The sequence below is a fragment of the Perna viridis genome, chromosome 4 (assembly GCF_037379345.1).
Source record: "Perna viridis isolate PV_CMFRI_1.1 ecotype Kerala chromosome 4, ASM3737934v1, whole genome shotgun sequence".
Classification (NCBI taxonomy): domain Eukaryota; kingdom Metazoa; phylum Mollusca; class Bivalvia; order Mytilida; family Mytilidae; genus Perna; species Perna viridis.
The window spans coordinates 35497044-35514476 of record NC_142448.1 but is presented as its reverse complement, the minus strand read 5'-3'; the positions used below and the strand labels follow the sequence as shown (position 1 = coordinate 35514476).

Below are 17433 nucleotides of genomic sequence, written 5' to 3'. Positions count from 1 at the left end.
AACACTTGAAATTTTTATTTTCGTCTCAACTGCAAAAATCATCTCAATTATATATTTCAAGAAATTCTTACATAAACAAACGAAAACTCAAAGCCTAACAATTGGTAAAAATATGTAACATCTGATGCATAAGAGTACAAGGAATTCATAATAATTGAAACTTTTTTCTGAAACAAAGCAACTTTTCATATTAAAGAAATCAAGTTATCTTATCAAGTTCCAAAAAAATATTTAATATAGTTCAAAAATACTTAATGCATTTTGAATATACATATATTTCCTTGCGCATTCAATTTTAATTTATCTATTTTTATAGGCGATCAAGTTAATGAGAATTTGTTAGATAAAGGAAACGAATATAAAAACTATTGATTCCACAAATATCAAATAAATAGTTTACATTTAAAAGAACAAAAAGACAATGGATCATAAATCATAATAATTTATAGGGTCATTTTATCCATAACATTTTGCACTTTTAGAATACTTTAGGGATCCAATTATTTTTTTTTCCGAGGCTAAACAATTTTCTTTCAATACATCTAAATAATGTAAAAGATATGAAAGACGACTCCTATACACTACAGAACTATATACAAGTTCCTGTATCTTGTATATTTAAACTATGCCATTCAACCATCTGACAATATAGGCAGTAGAATTGCACTAGTAAAAAAAAACACGTATTTACCGTCAATATATACCTCTGGAAGACACATTTGAATAAGGCACTGTCATATTTCAGCTAATTATACGAATAAATAACAATATTCCATTTTTCGTCATTACAAATGCATTCTACAATGCAAGTTCATAACATTAGTTCACGGAATTAAAGCTTGGACAACACTGTGTGCTTCATCCCTGTTGGGTCATGATTTTGTGGATACAAGCTAATCACAGGTTCTAGTAATTGTGTAGCACTTCGTTTTCCAAAGTCTGCTACAATTTTGCCAATCAGTAAAATACACTAGCTAGCAGTATTTGTCATTCTATCACAGATTCTTTTTTAAACCAATTATGTGTCTATTCAACTGTAAATGATTGTCCTACACAAATCGTCTTTGGTGAACCACGTCATCAAAATTCTCGGTCCCACCCAGTGACGTCATCAGGAGGCGGTTCATCCTCTTCCTCCGGATAGTCATCAAAATTCGTGGTATCGACAGGATTTTTTATCTAAAATTACAGAACAAAGATTTTGTTTATTTGCTGTGCTTACCAAGTTTTGGAAGGCTTAATGGAAGCGAGGTGTTAAATGTTCTTATTTGCCTGAAACAAATCTGAATTTTAAATTTGATATTTTTGAGGCATAGTGATAGCTTAATGGTATATAAAATATAAAATCATAACTTTTATTATTTAGAGTCGATAATACATACTTCATGGGGCATCTTTCAAGACTGGACTTCTGGCAAATTAAATTATTTGAAAACTAGTTTTTTAAAACATAATCTAAAAATCAATTTTGTTTGATACAAAGCATATATGAAAAACATAAACATATTTCCCAAAAGTCCTTTTTATGTGGAAAATAAAGTCTGAACAAAATTGTATTTGAAAGTAAAGAGGATTTCATTTTTATGCACATAAAGAGTGAACAAGCCCACTGTCCATGATTTTTCTGATCTTAAAGAATGCCATGCAAGTGTTCTTTTTAGAATTTTAGAAAAAAAATCTCAAGGCTATTTCCCATAATTGCATAAAAATTCTAATTTTCCCTATATAATGCATATAATAACTTCCGACATTAAGCCATTATGATATTTAAACAATGTTCAGTGATTCACTCTAACAAAAGTAAAATATAAAGACCAGATAAAACTTAAATGGAGCAGATATTTCATATAATGTCAATGTCAAATTCAATTAAAATACTTCATGTATTATCAAGAAGGACTTCAACATGTTGGAGCATTTAACTTTGATCAGTGATGCAAATCAAAACCTCATACCTCTGGCATAAATGGAGACTTTGTGGACCTTTTCCGTAAACCTTCCCAATTAAAGCCATCAAACCATTTGTGTTTCTGTATTTCTCTCATGCCTCCTCGTCCAAAACCTAATCGTTCTGATGGATTTTCTCTGATAATAAATAATAACATATCCAAACAAAAATGTACTCCAAGGAATAAAAAACACTATGACAAAATATTAAGAACATGTTATTTGCATTAAGACATACCAGAAAAATACAAAACAAATACCTTCTTTCTTAAGATATGACAAATAATACAGATTTAGTTCAGCCTATAATATTCTTAAGTATACACTTGTTAACATTTTTTCCGACGCAGTCGGTATAGTTTCACTTTTTACCCTTTGACCTTAAAGGCGCTCTTCCATGGAAACGCAAGTCACCTGATCAAAAATCTATTTCTCGATTGGCCAAATATTGATAACTTAGTGGCGTTCGAAAAAAACTATCAGAAATTGAAAGTGCGTGCCATGTGTTATTTCCTGATGAAAAATAACTTATTTTGCTGCGTCGGCTATCTTTTTTTAAAGATAGTACTTGTTTCAAATTTGTATATATTTCTCTTATTTGACGAACTTCATTTTTCCTTAATTTTGCCATGTTATATACAATTTAATCCCTTCATGTAGTATGATTATGAATTCGTTAATTTTGTTATCGCTGTTATTTCATACATACCTGCATAATTTTTTGATTAGGTTTTGAGCATTCTTGGTAATTTTTCTTGGGAAGTCAATAGCATCAATGCCCTTTAGTATAATATTGTAGGTTTTCATTGGATCTTGTCCTGAAAATGGAGGGCTTAAAAAGAAGAAAAAGAACATATGTTTTTTAATTTACACAACAAAGATTTTGTTTATCTTTGTTTTCTTACACAAGGAATTAATATGTTAACTTCGTATCGTCGAATTGCCGGGAAACTATTTTCTGGTCCCCTTAATGTTCTTACAAGGAAGTGTTTGAAAAGTAGATCGTAAATAACCGATTCTTTTATAAAGCTTTTGGTCAAAAATCTTTAGAATCGATAATCCATATATGAACGTTAGAACCTTTACATTATCTTATCATTGGTAAGCGTTATTGTTAACATTTGTGTTTGGTGACATTAGTGATAGAAATTATACTGGTCTTTGTATAAAAAAAAAGTTCCATAAAAAGACTCAAGGCTCATAACAAAATAGATTGAACCTGATTAACTGATGATGCTTAAACACATTTTTACCTTCCAGTGAGAAGTTCGAACATGAGTATCCCTAATGACCAGAAATCTGATGATATGTCATGTCCTTTATTAAGGATTATTTCTGGAGCTACATACTCTGGAGTGCCACAGAATGTCCAAGTCTTTCTCCCTAAACCTACTTTCTTGGCAAAACCAAAGTCAACCTGAACAAGTATAAAAATGGTAATGGTATACATGATAATCAAAATGGTGCCCAGATTAAAATTTGACTTACTGAACAGAATATCATATATTTCATCCATAATATTAACATTTTAACAACCATTTGGTTCCACATTAAGAATAGTAAATATAAATGGATAAAACAATCATAATAATTAAAGGTAAATTGAAAAGCATTTAAGTTTAAATTTAATTCTAATACTCAATTGATTAAGCAAACTCATTAAAATATTAATTTGATTTTTTACTTATAACTTGATTAATGATTCTATGTGATTAGATACATGCCTTCATTGCATTAGTCATTCATAAAATTTCTATATACTTATAAGACTGACATCGTCATTAATATCTTACAAATTCGACATAGTCATTGCTACCCTCTATATACTTACAAGTTCTACATGATCGTTGATATCTTCTTTATATACAATGTACTTACAAGTTTAACATAGTCATAGATATCTTCTGTATCTACAAGTTCGACATGGTCATTGCTATCTTCTATTTACTTACATTTTGATATAACCATAGCTATCTTCTATGAACTTGCAAGTTTGACATAACCATAGCTATCTTCTATGAACTTATAAGTTTGACTTAGTCATTATTTTCTTCAGTATACTAAAAGTTTCATATATTCATTGATATCTTCTATATATTTACAAGTTCGACATGGTCATTGCCATCATTTATATATTATATTAAACAATCCTAATATCGGGAATATGATACATCGCATCTACCCCAAAGAACTTGAGATAAAGGAAACAGACAGCGTGAAGTCAGCCTCATACCTTGACCTATACTTAGAAATCGATGGTAAAGGAAAAACTATTGACCAAACTTTATGTCAAACGTGATGACTTTTCATTCAGAATTGTCAACTTTCCTTTCATCTGTGGCAACATCCCTTCAGCATATGTATGGAGTGTTCATATCACAACTCATACATTATGCCAGAGCTTGCCGAAACTACTCAGACTTTTTTGTATCCCGCTATAACTCTAATAAATATGCGTCAGGAACAGGCTAATGTTGCTACAAGATTGAAGTCATCACTACAGAAGTTTTATGGTCGTCATCATACACTCGTGGATCGTAATGTTGTATCCATCTGCACCATGAAAACTGGTTTATTCAACGAGTCATAGTTTTCCTTTCCTCGTTTGTGTACCCCGGACTTGACTTTTTATGAGCAACTCGGCGGGTGTTTCTAGAGAAGCATAGGACGCTTACACTACCTTGTCCATGCTCCCAGTTTTTAGTGGAGTCCGGGTTGCTCATTTGCTTTTGTTACTTTATATATATGATTTTAGTTACTTTATGTTCTTCGTTGTGTATGTCTGTTTTCCATGTCTGGTCTTTGTCCCTGGATTACATTCATATACTTACAGTCTGACATAGCCATAGCTATCTTCTATGAACTTACAAGTTCGACATAGTCATTGCTATCATATACATACTTATAGTATGGTATATTCATTGATATCTTCTATATACTTACAAGTTTCACATAGCCATTGTTATCCAGCAGTAAATTTTCGGGTTTGAGATCTCTATAAACAACACCTTTGTTGTGTAAGTAGGCTAAAGCTTCGATAACACATCCTGTGTAGAACCTTGTCGTGCTGTCATCAAATGACCCTCTAGGATAAAGTTATATATAATGAGTATTCTTATTAAAATAATAAAAATAACTCCAGTTTTACTGAAAGGATAATAAGTATTGTAACGAAGAAATATGCTTTTAGTAATTTTTTTCTCACAAAAGATTCAGTTATGGTGGATTTCTTTTTTTCCTTATCTTTTCAGATTTGTTTCTTGAATAGTTCCATTTTGCGTATTCGCGAGAAGGCATCCGCCGGTAAAAAATCACTGCAAAAGTATCTTTGTAGTAGAATACATGTTTCAGACAGTGTAAGTTGTGCAAGTTAAATAGTCGAATTATGGAATTAAAACCAAGAATCAGCGAAAAAAATTAGTATTTTAGAGTAAGTAGCATGATATAGATAAATCATTGCCCATTCACGGAGAAAGAACCCTGATGTTTGTTCCTTTTTATACCTATTACATGTTTACATATACATATACCTGAACATAGCAGGATGAACTAGTTTAGGTAATTTACATAGAACAAAACATTCTCCTACAGACGGTGAATTTCATTGAAATGGCTATTGAGAATAAGTTATGAAGGTCCAATAATTGCAATTTATTTTAGAGCATACGTATCTATAAAGGAAAAGAAAATATGATATTACTCACTTATCACGTAAAACTGTCCACAGTTCACCACCTAGACAAACTTCTAGTAGCATATACAGGTATTTACGGTCTTTGAATGTCCTATGTAATCTATATTTGAAGATTGTCATTGTTAAGTTAATTAATAAAACATTTCGACGGACAGAAGACAATAGTTATATCAGTGCATATATTCCATGCACTCCAATTTTCAAATTTATTTATATGTCTTGTGTTCTTAATTCCACTTTGATCATGTACATCCATATACAATGAAAAAATTAAGCTGTTCTTGGTGCTGAAGCTGATTTATTGCCAGCAGGTTGTATTTCTCTATCAAAATCATTTTTCAAAACGTAACTGATAATTTTAATGCCTTGTTTCATGGATTATTGAAAATTTACTGCTACAGAACGACAATTGTGATTATAAATCTGTAAAGAAAATCAACACCTACAACTTGTTCCTTTTTGCATTCATAACATTGAATTTGAATATATCGCCAACAAGAAATGGCAAAAAATGAAATCATTGCAGTGATAATAGCAGACAAGAATTTGAGAAATTTTCAGTATGCTAAACAAAATTTATTTTGAAAGAGTAACCAACTAAAATCATACATACAAAGTAACAAAAGCAAATTAGCAAATCAAACTCCACTAAAAATTGGGAGCATCAACCAGGTGCACCGGTAGGGTAAGCGTCCTCTGCTTTTCCAGAAACACCCAACGAGTTGCTCATAAAAAGTCAAGTCCAGGGTAGACGAAAGAGGAAAGAAGGAAAACTATGACATGTTGAACAAATCAGTTTTCATGGCGCAGATGGATACAAAACATGAGGAAGAATGTAAGATATTTCGCTATGTTATCTTATGCCGAAAAACAAATAGCAAAAATCTACGTATTTTTGTCTATTGTAATATTTCACTTGTCCAAACATTTCCCCATGACACCTTAAGTTAAATAGATTAACAGTGATTTCTATATTCGCTGAATCGTCATTAATCATTAATTTAACGTGTTTAGCATATAAGTTTTATATCTTTTCCATACAAATGTCCTTCTTACTTTATTCAACAGGAAAAAAAAACAAAATACGAGTTCATGATATCTTTTATCAGTTCAAATCAAGACGACCTTTAAAATAATGATGAGATTCTTGAATAAATAATGACAAAAGAACCAACCACAAGACATATTTGATATACACCAAATTGCTATACAGCGCCAAATAACAAAACCACTTGTTAGGCATCTTCCATTTTTATACTGAGGTGGGACAAAAGCGTTAAACTGATCGTAAGCAAAGGTGTCACACTGCTTTTTTTATTATTACTTTATTACTAAAGATTCACAAAATCGACCATTGACACTGACTGTACTTACCTCACTATAAATTCGGATCTAGATTCCGACATTATTTTCTTTTCGTTCATTATATGTTCTTGTTGTCGAGTTTCGACGATATGATGTTTTTTTAGGATCTTTAATGCAAAAGTTCGACTACTATCATTGTTGACTTGGACCTGTAATTAAACATTTTGACTTTTTAATGTCGATGTTTGAATTTAAATTTAATCTTAAAATTACTTATGAAAAACTTGGAACTTCAAATTGTATTTTATCGAAGACTTATCTACAACAAAACATCCATTTGCAAGATGAGTCACCAGGTATCCGGTGAATGAAAGCAACAAAGATATAACCCATACATTTATAAATGGATCAGTACAGAGATAAAAAACAACTTTTAAGAAAAACATCAAAAATCTTGCACCTGATCAGGTACCTTCCTAGACTACAGAGGAGGGCCACACTAATAGAAATGATAAATAATTGACCTTAAAACTAAAGAAAGAAAGATAGTCAGATACAAGCCATTATAACAGATTACTAGATGGTCATCTTCTGAAGTTAATTTGGCGCTAAACAAGATAACTATTTTATGCTTTGATGAGATACTTTAGTGATAACAGAGTAGTTTTATTATGTTGATATGTTTTTATCATGTTTTTCAGCATTGTTTGTTACAGATGGAATACTGTAAACGTATTACTTTCGCGGAGTACTATTTTTTTCTATTTTCGCGGACAGACAAGTGCAAGTCGCGAAGTTGAATTTTAACAATTAATAACGTTGTTTGAATCCGCAAAAATTGATATCTCGGAATATGCCAAGTTTGACAGATTTTTTTTCTAAAATTTGCAACCGCGAACATTAATGTGTTTGCAGTAATGATGTTAGTACTCTGACGATATATGGTGATAAAAGCTGAATATTTTGTTATGTCAGTCAGCATCATACGATAGAGACGAATTAAGTGAATTTTAGTACCAACTTGGACTATAGTTGGTGATGAAAACTGAATAGTTTACTTTTGTGTCAATAATTTTAGGTGTTTTGAGTTTATGGAAATCCTATTTCCAATTGTACAATAATCGGCTTTCGACAGAAACATGTTTACCATTATCTAATCTTACAAAGACATTTTATAAATGTTTTATGGCTTCAAAATATTTTTTAAGCTGGCACCAATTTAAAAAAGGTAAATCGTTTTACCAAGTTGTAATTACAGATCATGCTATACATATTTAGTATGCATTTCAAAATACTCCCCAACTGGAATTAAATTTGCAATATCATTAATATGAACTTTCACAAACGAGAAAGTAGAGGGACGTGTTCTTCTGTGCCAATTACATTTCCTAGAAGTATCATTTGCTCCGCAAACCTTTTTCCTAATTATTTGAATTGCGCCAGAATTTGGAACTCATTTGTGCCAGTCAACCTGTTCCGGTATTGATCACAATATACATGTATCATGAATGTATGAAACATGTATGGTAAGCAGGATATTCCGTTAAACATACTTACCAAGAAAACGTGTATGTAATTAATTAAAATTTCCTTCCCCTCATTTGAACAATATATGTGTTTGGATGGTTTTTCTTTCGGTTTGTCCGTATATAACATTACTTGTTATGTTTACTGACTTTGAAGTAAGATATATAATTGATTTGAATATTAACTTGTAGCTCTTTATTTTAGGTAGTAATTAATTTATTCAGTAAAATGGCATATGCCACTTGTTTATGAACTACATGTTTCCAGCCAGGATAAAGGAATAGAATTTCTTCGAAATGTTCGAAATTTTGCCAAACCTCTTTTTTAAAAGTGGAGCAACTGATTGCAATATTTTTTTGGCAGAAATGAGTTTACGTTTTTGTAAAAGTGAAAGACGAAAATAAGTTATGGCACAAAAGGATGCATAAATGGTGAAAACGGATATCTCCCAAAACATATGATAATTACTAGTAACTACATCACTGTTTAACCTGATATACTCTTCGTTTCACCATTACTCTATCTTTGTAGTTCATTAATATTATTTCTAACAATAAAATATAAAATAAGTACTTGAAACATATTAGACCATCTTCCACCTGGATACGCATTGTTTACTTCGAAGAAATTAAAGCCAATATTGAACCGGAATAGTAAAGGTTAAAGAGAGGTCAAGTTCAAGACAACAGTATCTGTCAAGAAAAGAATCAGGCAGGTGATGATACAGCTACAATATTTGTGGAATTTTTTACATTTAGTACAATAAAAACATTACTGAAACAAATAAGTTTGCCAAAACGAGTGTCGTAAAGAGAGACATATTTTAAATATAAGATTAGAAAGTTAAATGGCAAACAAATGATGCAGCACAATGAAACTAATTTTCAAATCATAAAATCATCTTCGTTATTGTGATCTGCACTGTCCAATATATTGTAATTTTGCAGGAGAGAGAAATGAATGTACTTCATCACAAAATAAGATCCGCAAAAGTTCATGTATAATCACCATTACTATAGGGACTGCTTGATTCTCACACGGCGTAATACTATCTTTTTGGCGGCTTTGCCAGAATAATATGATGAAGCGATATTTTAACAATGCTCCTGTCTACTGATTTATAAATAACCTTTTAACATCTATTATTAGAGCAGAATGAGTAAGCAACTGAGGTTCTAAATAAAAATAACCCTTTATAAATAATGTGTGTAAAGTTCAAGAATAGATGAAGATAAATAGTCGAAGCTATCAGTATACATCTGTAACCAATAACGTAAATACAAAAAAAAGTAATGCAACCGTAGCAACTTCAGCCGTTAAAAGATTGACCTTGTGGCCACGACCTTTGACCTTCAATATCAATTTTTGGGTCTAGGTTTATCTGCGGATAAATTCTTTGACTAGTTTTTTCAACAGTCATATACAAATGTCTCTTATATGTGATAAAAATATGTAACAGATGTAATAATGAGAGAACAGACAAACGGACAGGCGGTATTGATTATTGCTATTTCCACATACATTTGTACGAAAGTATATGAAACTTCTTTAAGGAGGAGCTGCAAAAATGTTTGTATTGCATTATGTTTTGAAAATTAGATTCATCCTGTTGAAAAAAATAAGTATATATTAATGATGTAAACCTAGGGTAAGGGACACAACTTAAAAAGCTTGAAAGGCTTTGCTGAAAATGAATATGATACAAACATATCACTAATTTTAAGAGTTATGTCCCTTTCCCTAGGTTTCCCTCTTTAAACAGCATTTGAACTTACTAGTTCAACTCTTCCAAATCCACCCACTCCTAGTGTTGCAACAATGCTTAGATCACTCAACTTCAATTTCGTAAACTCGGCATCAAATCTGCAAAACCACAGAAAACCAATTTATCATAACGAACAGAAATGTTTAATTATACCAACAAACACAGCAATACTGAAATCGGGTAAATTCAAAATATAAAACGTCTCATTTCATAAAGGAACATGCAATTTGTTGGCCACTAATCAAAATCGTTAAGACAAATATCCATATTTTAAAAATTCTATTATTTCAACTTTGATGAAAATTTTTTTTATACATACGCCGTATGTTCTTCGTCATCTTCGTAGACTTTCTTCAAAACATCGAAGTCGCTGATCAGCTGACAATATGATCTACAAAAACGTAAACATTAATTTTTAGAGCTAATTTGAAACAAAAATGACAACAAGAGGAGATCAATTTAAAAAAAAAAGATTAACAGGAGATAACACAGTACATGAAATACAGATATTTAAATATAAAAATCAACTTGATTTATAGTTTGTTTTTTTAATTGTTATTTCACCACGGGCAATTCATAACATGGTAATTTTGAACAAAATAATTTGGTATTGTGATGGCATTAACGTTGTCTGCAGTCCAAAAATCTAAAAGAATTTAATACTAAACAATACTTTTTAGGATCACTTTCTAATTGGACTGGAATTTACTAGACATGTAACAGCAAGTATTGACTTTTAATTTTTAACTAGTAATTCTTGCATAACGTGGTTAATGAAGCATCAACTGCAAACAAGTTGTACATATCGCATAACCTGCTCAATAACTGAACAAAACCATAAGGTAAAACACACAAGAGAAGGAATAAAAATCTAGCCAAAGCGCCAAAAAATATGATAAATACATGTAACTGAAAAATGTTTTACTATTAATGACACCATCAGCTTTAAAATGTGGTTGGATTTACCGTGGGAGTGTTTAGAGTATTCTCGGGTTTAAGTATTTTATTTTTTGCGGCGCTAAGACCAAGACTCTACATAAATCTATTTAATTGAAAAATGACGAATACAGAACATGAATATTCCTGAAGGGTGAGGGTCAAAAAGTTAACAATCACCAAGTTCAACTCCCTTGAGACATTCTTGTTACATGATGACTAACAACCGTCGACAAATCTCATCACCATGTAATGTTGCAAAGATCCATAACTTAAAAACATATTGTTTGGGAATGCCAAAGTATGCAGAGATTCTTCGAACCAGACAACCAAAAATAAACGAATTGAATTATCCACTGATTTCAAGTCCTGCATTTCTGGATTAAAATAGCATGTAATCGTAGTTCACGTCGAAATATGCAAGACTGTCATGCAGAGAACAGAAAGTTACCAGTCCGTTGCTGTTTATCTTACTGCATTTTGGTAATTAACCATATTACCCATCAGCAGAAAGATATTACTGTAGATATGCATTTCCAAAATATTTTAATTCTTCTTAGAACACTACAGTATTACATCACAAAATAGAATTGCACCTAAATTATTATTTACAAAGTTACTGAAAAGTTCACCAAGATCCATTTTTTAACAGAACTTGCAATTTCTAAACTATATAAAAAATAAAATGTCACTAATTTTGACATTGAACTGTACAATGAAACTTTGCCGTAATTTTGTGTTCCCAATGTAGATTTTTTTATTTGGCAGAAAAATACACACCGAGTTTCTGATAAAATTAGTTAAAATGACACCCAGATACAACGAAAGTGATGAGAGTGGACATACTTCCGAATCAGATTTCTTTTTGAAGTTCTTTTAATACAGATTTCTATACACTTTGAACTCGTATGTTCATTTTATTTATTAATCAAAAAGACGATACTCAAAACAATAAATTAATAGTTAGACTGGAAACAAACAACAATATAACTTAAAATCATGCTCCGGTTACATTGTAGGGGTTGAGTTAGAAACACCTTTTTAAACTGCAAGAATTTCTTTAAAAATATATTTATGTCGCAAATGTAAAAATGTAAACTTCTTCTAGTCGCAATCATGAGAGTACAAGTGCAGATATGGAGATAAATGTTTGCAACAAATGGATATTACAGCTGATTATCAATCCGATAGTCTAGTCATTGATGCTGAATAACTTATCGTATAAATACCATCATTAAGTCGTCAAATTATTATATAACTATTTTTATGCATATGTTATTAATGATGTACTAATAACTAATAACAATAACAATCCAAAATATATTACAGCTATTCTATTAGTACTTAATTACTAGTACATCAAATGGTTTGTCGAAAACATATTAAGTACGCCCATTTTTTATTGTCTACAGAAATTAACAAGTAAATGTTACATACAGAAGAACAATAATATTTTCGCTCCATGCTATGGATGCAACTATGTTGTGGTTCAAAGATTAAAACAGCTGTACAACGTCACGTCGAATTGAATAAATTGAATATTTTGATTTTTTTTTTCATACGACATATCCAAAAGTACTTAACATGAATTTGTGCCTTAATTATCTGGTGAATAATCATTTGTACCTACTCAAGTGTTGATAGGTCAAAATAGTTTGAAGACATATCAATATTAATTTGAGTATACAAACAATAGCGTGTTCAAAACAATCTAACGCATAATAACGTGCACTTTGGTAAAAGCAGGAATCTTTTACAAGTTTCACGATTGTACATAAAGTGTGTCCACATGTTTCCATTTTAAAACAAGTACTATCTTTGAAAGAAGATAAATGACGCATTTTCTCTCTTAGTTCATTCCAAATTTATTTGGTGAACAGTTCAACTATGTGAACACTGTGCTACATTTCGTAATTAGTTAATTAGTTAAACAAGTAAGCTATTTCCAATTATTCAATACATTTAAAAGATTATTCATAATTCAATAAATAAGCGTGATTGAAAATATTCCGGCCACCAATGACCCTAATGGAGCCTTGAATTGAACGGTTGCTCTCACTTTTTGTCTAATGAAATGCGAGATTGTAAGCTCAGGCGGTTACGTTGCCATAGTTGATGGGTATCACGTGATGTCAAAGCAAACTCAATGCCGAATGCAGTTTAGTTTTATAATCCAAAAAACATATAACTTTAACATGCATTTTGATTGATTTTCCTCTTTTACCTTTGTACAATATTTAATTTAACACGTGTCATGTCATATTAGCAAACAGTGTGAAATAATCATATGTAAAGAGCAACGTATGCTAATCATGTGAATTGAGCGTAATATGATAATCATATGTATATGTTTCACTTAAAATTTGATTTTCTTGGGATGATCAGACAAATGATTTATGAACAGAAGACAGTCATATGTTAACAAACTAAGGTTTAAATATGATTATCATACGCAAATCAAATCAAAATATCATTTGTTATCAAAAGATCAAAATGATAAACATATATCATACGGATCGATGAAGCATGTTTCTACCTTATATGGCACTTTTGGCTATGTAAGATTAGCATTTGATGAATAATGATAAACAAAACCGATTACTTACTCTCGATCTATGACTAGACATTCTACTCCAGCAGGGTCTGAAACTATCACATTGGCAGTTCGTATATCTTCACTGAAAATAGAAATTAAATCTTATATTTCAATTGACTCAAAATACCTCGTAACAATATCAAGCATTAAATACCTCGTACCAATATCATTAAATACCTCGTAACAATATCAAGCATTAAATACCTCGTAACAATATCAAGCATTAAATACCTCGTAACAATATCATTAAATACCTCGTAACAATATTAAGCATTAAATACAAAGTACTAGACGATGAGTAAGACTATATATCTACATATCTACAAAAAACGAGAGAAAAAAAACATAAATAATAAACTTTGTGAATTCTGAAAGAGCAGAATCATATATATTTTTTTGTTTTTGTTGTGTTGAAATACATATCAGCAACGAGTTGATCTTGTCTTATTTCATTGGCGATTAATTACCCAGCATCTAATTATATGTCAAACAAAAAGACAACTTTGCACTTTTAAAGAATGAATACTTCTAAATTTAGAACAAAATGTAAACAACAATCTACAGTACGCATCGCTGAATGCTTTGATCAATGCTAAGCTGTTAACCTCAACACTAAAAAAATCATCTCAGACAGTCAACACATGTGATCGCAATTTACACCAAAACTATTTTTCTTCCTGTTTAGTGAGATAACCAGAGGAAACCCTAGTTTTGCAATGATTACATTGCACTCCTTGTAGCATTAATGACAGCAATGTAATCAAGAACACATTAGTTTCTTTCAAGACAAGGTGATGCGCAATAGTTTCCCATGACCCAGAAACTTCCGACATAGTTTTGTAACCATATTGTTTGCAACATATGTTTTATCATAACTACATTATCGTGAAATCATCATTTAAGCATGTTATTGAATACCTCTGGTTAAGAATTAGTGTAAATTATTTCAAAGGTCAAGACTTGATGGCTTAATATATTTTGCTGTATATTTGCAGACAAACACAACACATTTTAACCGATTGACTTTCACTTACGCAGGAGAGATCTTAATTGCTTTTATTTTTCATATGTATTGCTCTTTATTTATTTTTAATGGTCTTGTCATTTTTAACAAAAAATCAGAGAGCATTCTTATGCAATTCTTATGCAATATCAATCAAATATCTTGCTTAACAAGCAGATTACATCTAATATGAAACGATGTTCTCAAAGACGCCGGTAAAAGAAATAAAAAAAAACGTTTCCACAATCTGAAGTGACGTAAGTGGTTTCAATATGCAATGGTGCCACCAGCAATTTCATTATCTAATCAACAGAAGTGTTAAACAAATAAACAATTAAGTACTGGTCCGTTTAAAAATTCAATCACTGCCAATTGTAAATGTTTTTCACGGTGCAGAAAAACCCGCAGAACAAACAATGCTTTTTCAATCTACAGACAACATTTTCCACATAACTATAATACTTTCTGTATACAGATATGAAAAAAGAACAAACACCCATTTCCCACTTAAACGATCTAAATCAAAAATGATAACTCTTGCAAATTGCACATTTCACGTACAATCTTTGTGCAATTTTTATCTCAAAAGTACAAAAACCAAATGAAAAAACTAACAGTTTTTTTTTTGGGTCTTTAATTGTTTCTGAATAAAAAAACAGAAGAGAATTCGGTGAGTTTTTTACATGCATGAATTACCTCATATAAAGACTAAAATAATATGTTTAAGGAAAACTACTGCTATCTCAATACCATCCCTGACATAAGGAGTGATTAAATTATAATAAAAAAAAACACTTTGATGCCTGCATTATCAACCAACAAAACGTATAGAAATATCACTTGGTGTGGATATCGTGTTTTGAACAATATAAAGTTTGCACGATTCGAAACAGAAAAAAAAACCTTTCTAGGGTAGTTTGGAAAGATGTCCATTTATTGAAATAAAATAAACCCGACTATATACTGGTTCAGTTTGACCAATCTGTCAATCATATCGCAATACTGTGAAAATACTACTGTTCGTGGGGTACCAATTTTCGTGGTTTTCGTTGGTAGGCCAACCTCAAAACCACAAATTCAAGAATCCACGAACTTTCTTTCCAAATCCATGAAAGTGGCATCACAAATTAAAGTACTTCACAATTCTTTCATTTTTACATTTTTAAATGTGTCTAGATAATAAACAGCCTTAAACAGAAAGCATAACAAATTTAATTTTAATATATTTAGTTTCGAAGTTATAATTTATATCAGTCATACCAACAGTCTCAAAAATAAACTAGATAAAATAATGCATTAAGTAGTAATCAAATTTTGTACAGTTTTCCTCACGAATTAAATTCGAATGCAAGAAGTGCTTAGGTCAAAATGATTCACAGAAAGCATTACAGGTTTGAGGTAACCGAACAAAATATTCATGAAGTCAATAACAAACTTATCATCTGAAAGATAAACTTTCATGTTTATTTCTTATAATAACAGCTTTTATGTGAAATTTATTGATTGTTATAGTTTTTGTCATAAAAGAGAGACTCCGTGAACTAGCAAAGTACAAATAGATGTCGACCAATTAAAAAATATTTTGGAGTGCAAGATAAGTTGATGGTCAGATCTGTTATAATGTTAACACTCAAGATCAAAATGTACCTATAAAATCTATGAATTATGAGTCATCACTTGAAAATAGGCATCTGTAATCAAATGTGCACTATCTGTCTGATATACATGTCTATTTTTACCCCAGTCAGTCATCTATTCGGTTCCTTTGAATTTCTCAGATCTACCAGATTATCTCAAATCAACAGGTTTTAAGGAGATGTGGGTCGGAAGTTCAACGCTTTTAAAAATTACAAACACAACACAAACATATAAGCATTATACACATTCAGTCTATACTAGTTTGAGGTAAAAGTATTATATGCCTATTACGCTACTGTATTTTTGCGTTATTTTTGTTTTGTTTTGTTTGTTGTCTTTTTTGGCTTTTTTATGTCTTGATTCTTTTGATTATTTATTTGTCTGTGTCTTGCTGTTTCCGTGTTTTGTTTTGTCCTGTTTTGTTTAACTTTTTCTCGGAAACTGATTGGTTGAATTCCCATTATGACGGCATCAGAACCTTTAAAGTGTTGAGCATAGTAAACACCGGAAAAAAACGGGTTTTTTTTTGGTTTTTTTGCTTTGTTTTTGTTTTTGTTTTTGTTTTTTTTTTCTTCGGGAAGTGAAAAATTGCTTTCCTTGCCTCGAAACAAATACTATATAGATATATTGACATGTAGCACAGAAAGACTATGTATTGAATCCAGTTTGCTCTGTTTCATTTTATTTTGTAGCTCTATTTATTTTAAAACAACCATGCATGTTCATCCAAGTTGATATTAAAGTATTGTAAATTTCAAGCTTCAGACTTCACATTGCCTTAAAATGAATATATTCATAAATCAAGTGCTAAAAGATCTTAAACAATGCCATAACAAAAAACGGAGAGTTCTCACGAGGGCTCAATTACCACCATGTGCTAATTTAATTAGGATATCAATACAAAATTGCGATTTCTTTTGTAGTTTTCGTTTATAAGAAGCCCATAAATCTAAAAGCGGAAGCAGTAAATATTACAGAAGGATTTTACAGGTTCTAATTAACACCCTCTTTTGTAATTAATG

General features: G+C 30.9%; 1 protein-coding gene across 3 annotated transcripts in view; it reads right to left on the bottom strand.

The window, feature by feature from the left end:
- The window catches only part of LOC148619893 (cGMP-dependent protein kinase 1-like), an 83738-nt gene continuing 66305 nt past the window's right edge, over window positions 1–17433 (bottom strand). For all 3 annotated transcript variants that reach the window (XM_088580285.1, XM_088580287.1, XM_088580286.1), the window contains exons 8-17: window positions 13781–13852; window positions 10558–10629; window positions 10249–10336; window positions 7016–7155; window positions 5652–5741; window positions 4891–5032; window positions 3201–3364; window positions 2657–2779; window positions 1956–2085; window positions 1–1179 (exon numbers count right to left, since the gene is read on the bottom strand). In XM_088580285.1, coding sequence (XP_088436411.1) covers window positions 1081–1179; window positions 1956–2085; window positions 2657–2779; window positions 3201–3364; window positions 4891–5032; window positions 5652–5741; window positions 7016–7155; window positions 10249–10336; window positions 10558–10629; window positions 13781–13852 — 1120 coding nt within the window. In that variant the 3' untranslated portion in view covers window positions 1–1080. The remainder of the gene's footprint in view (window positions 1180–1955; window positions 2086–2656; window positions 2780–3200; window positions 3365–4890; window positions 5033–5651; window positions 5742–7015; window positions 7156–10248; window positions 10337–10557; window positions 10630–13780; window positions 13853–17433) is intronic.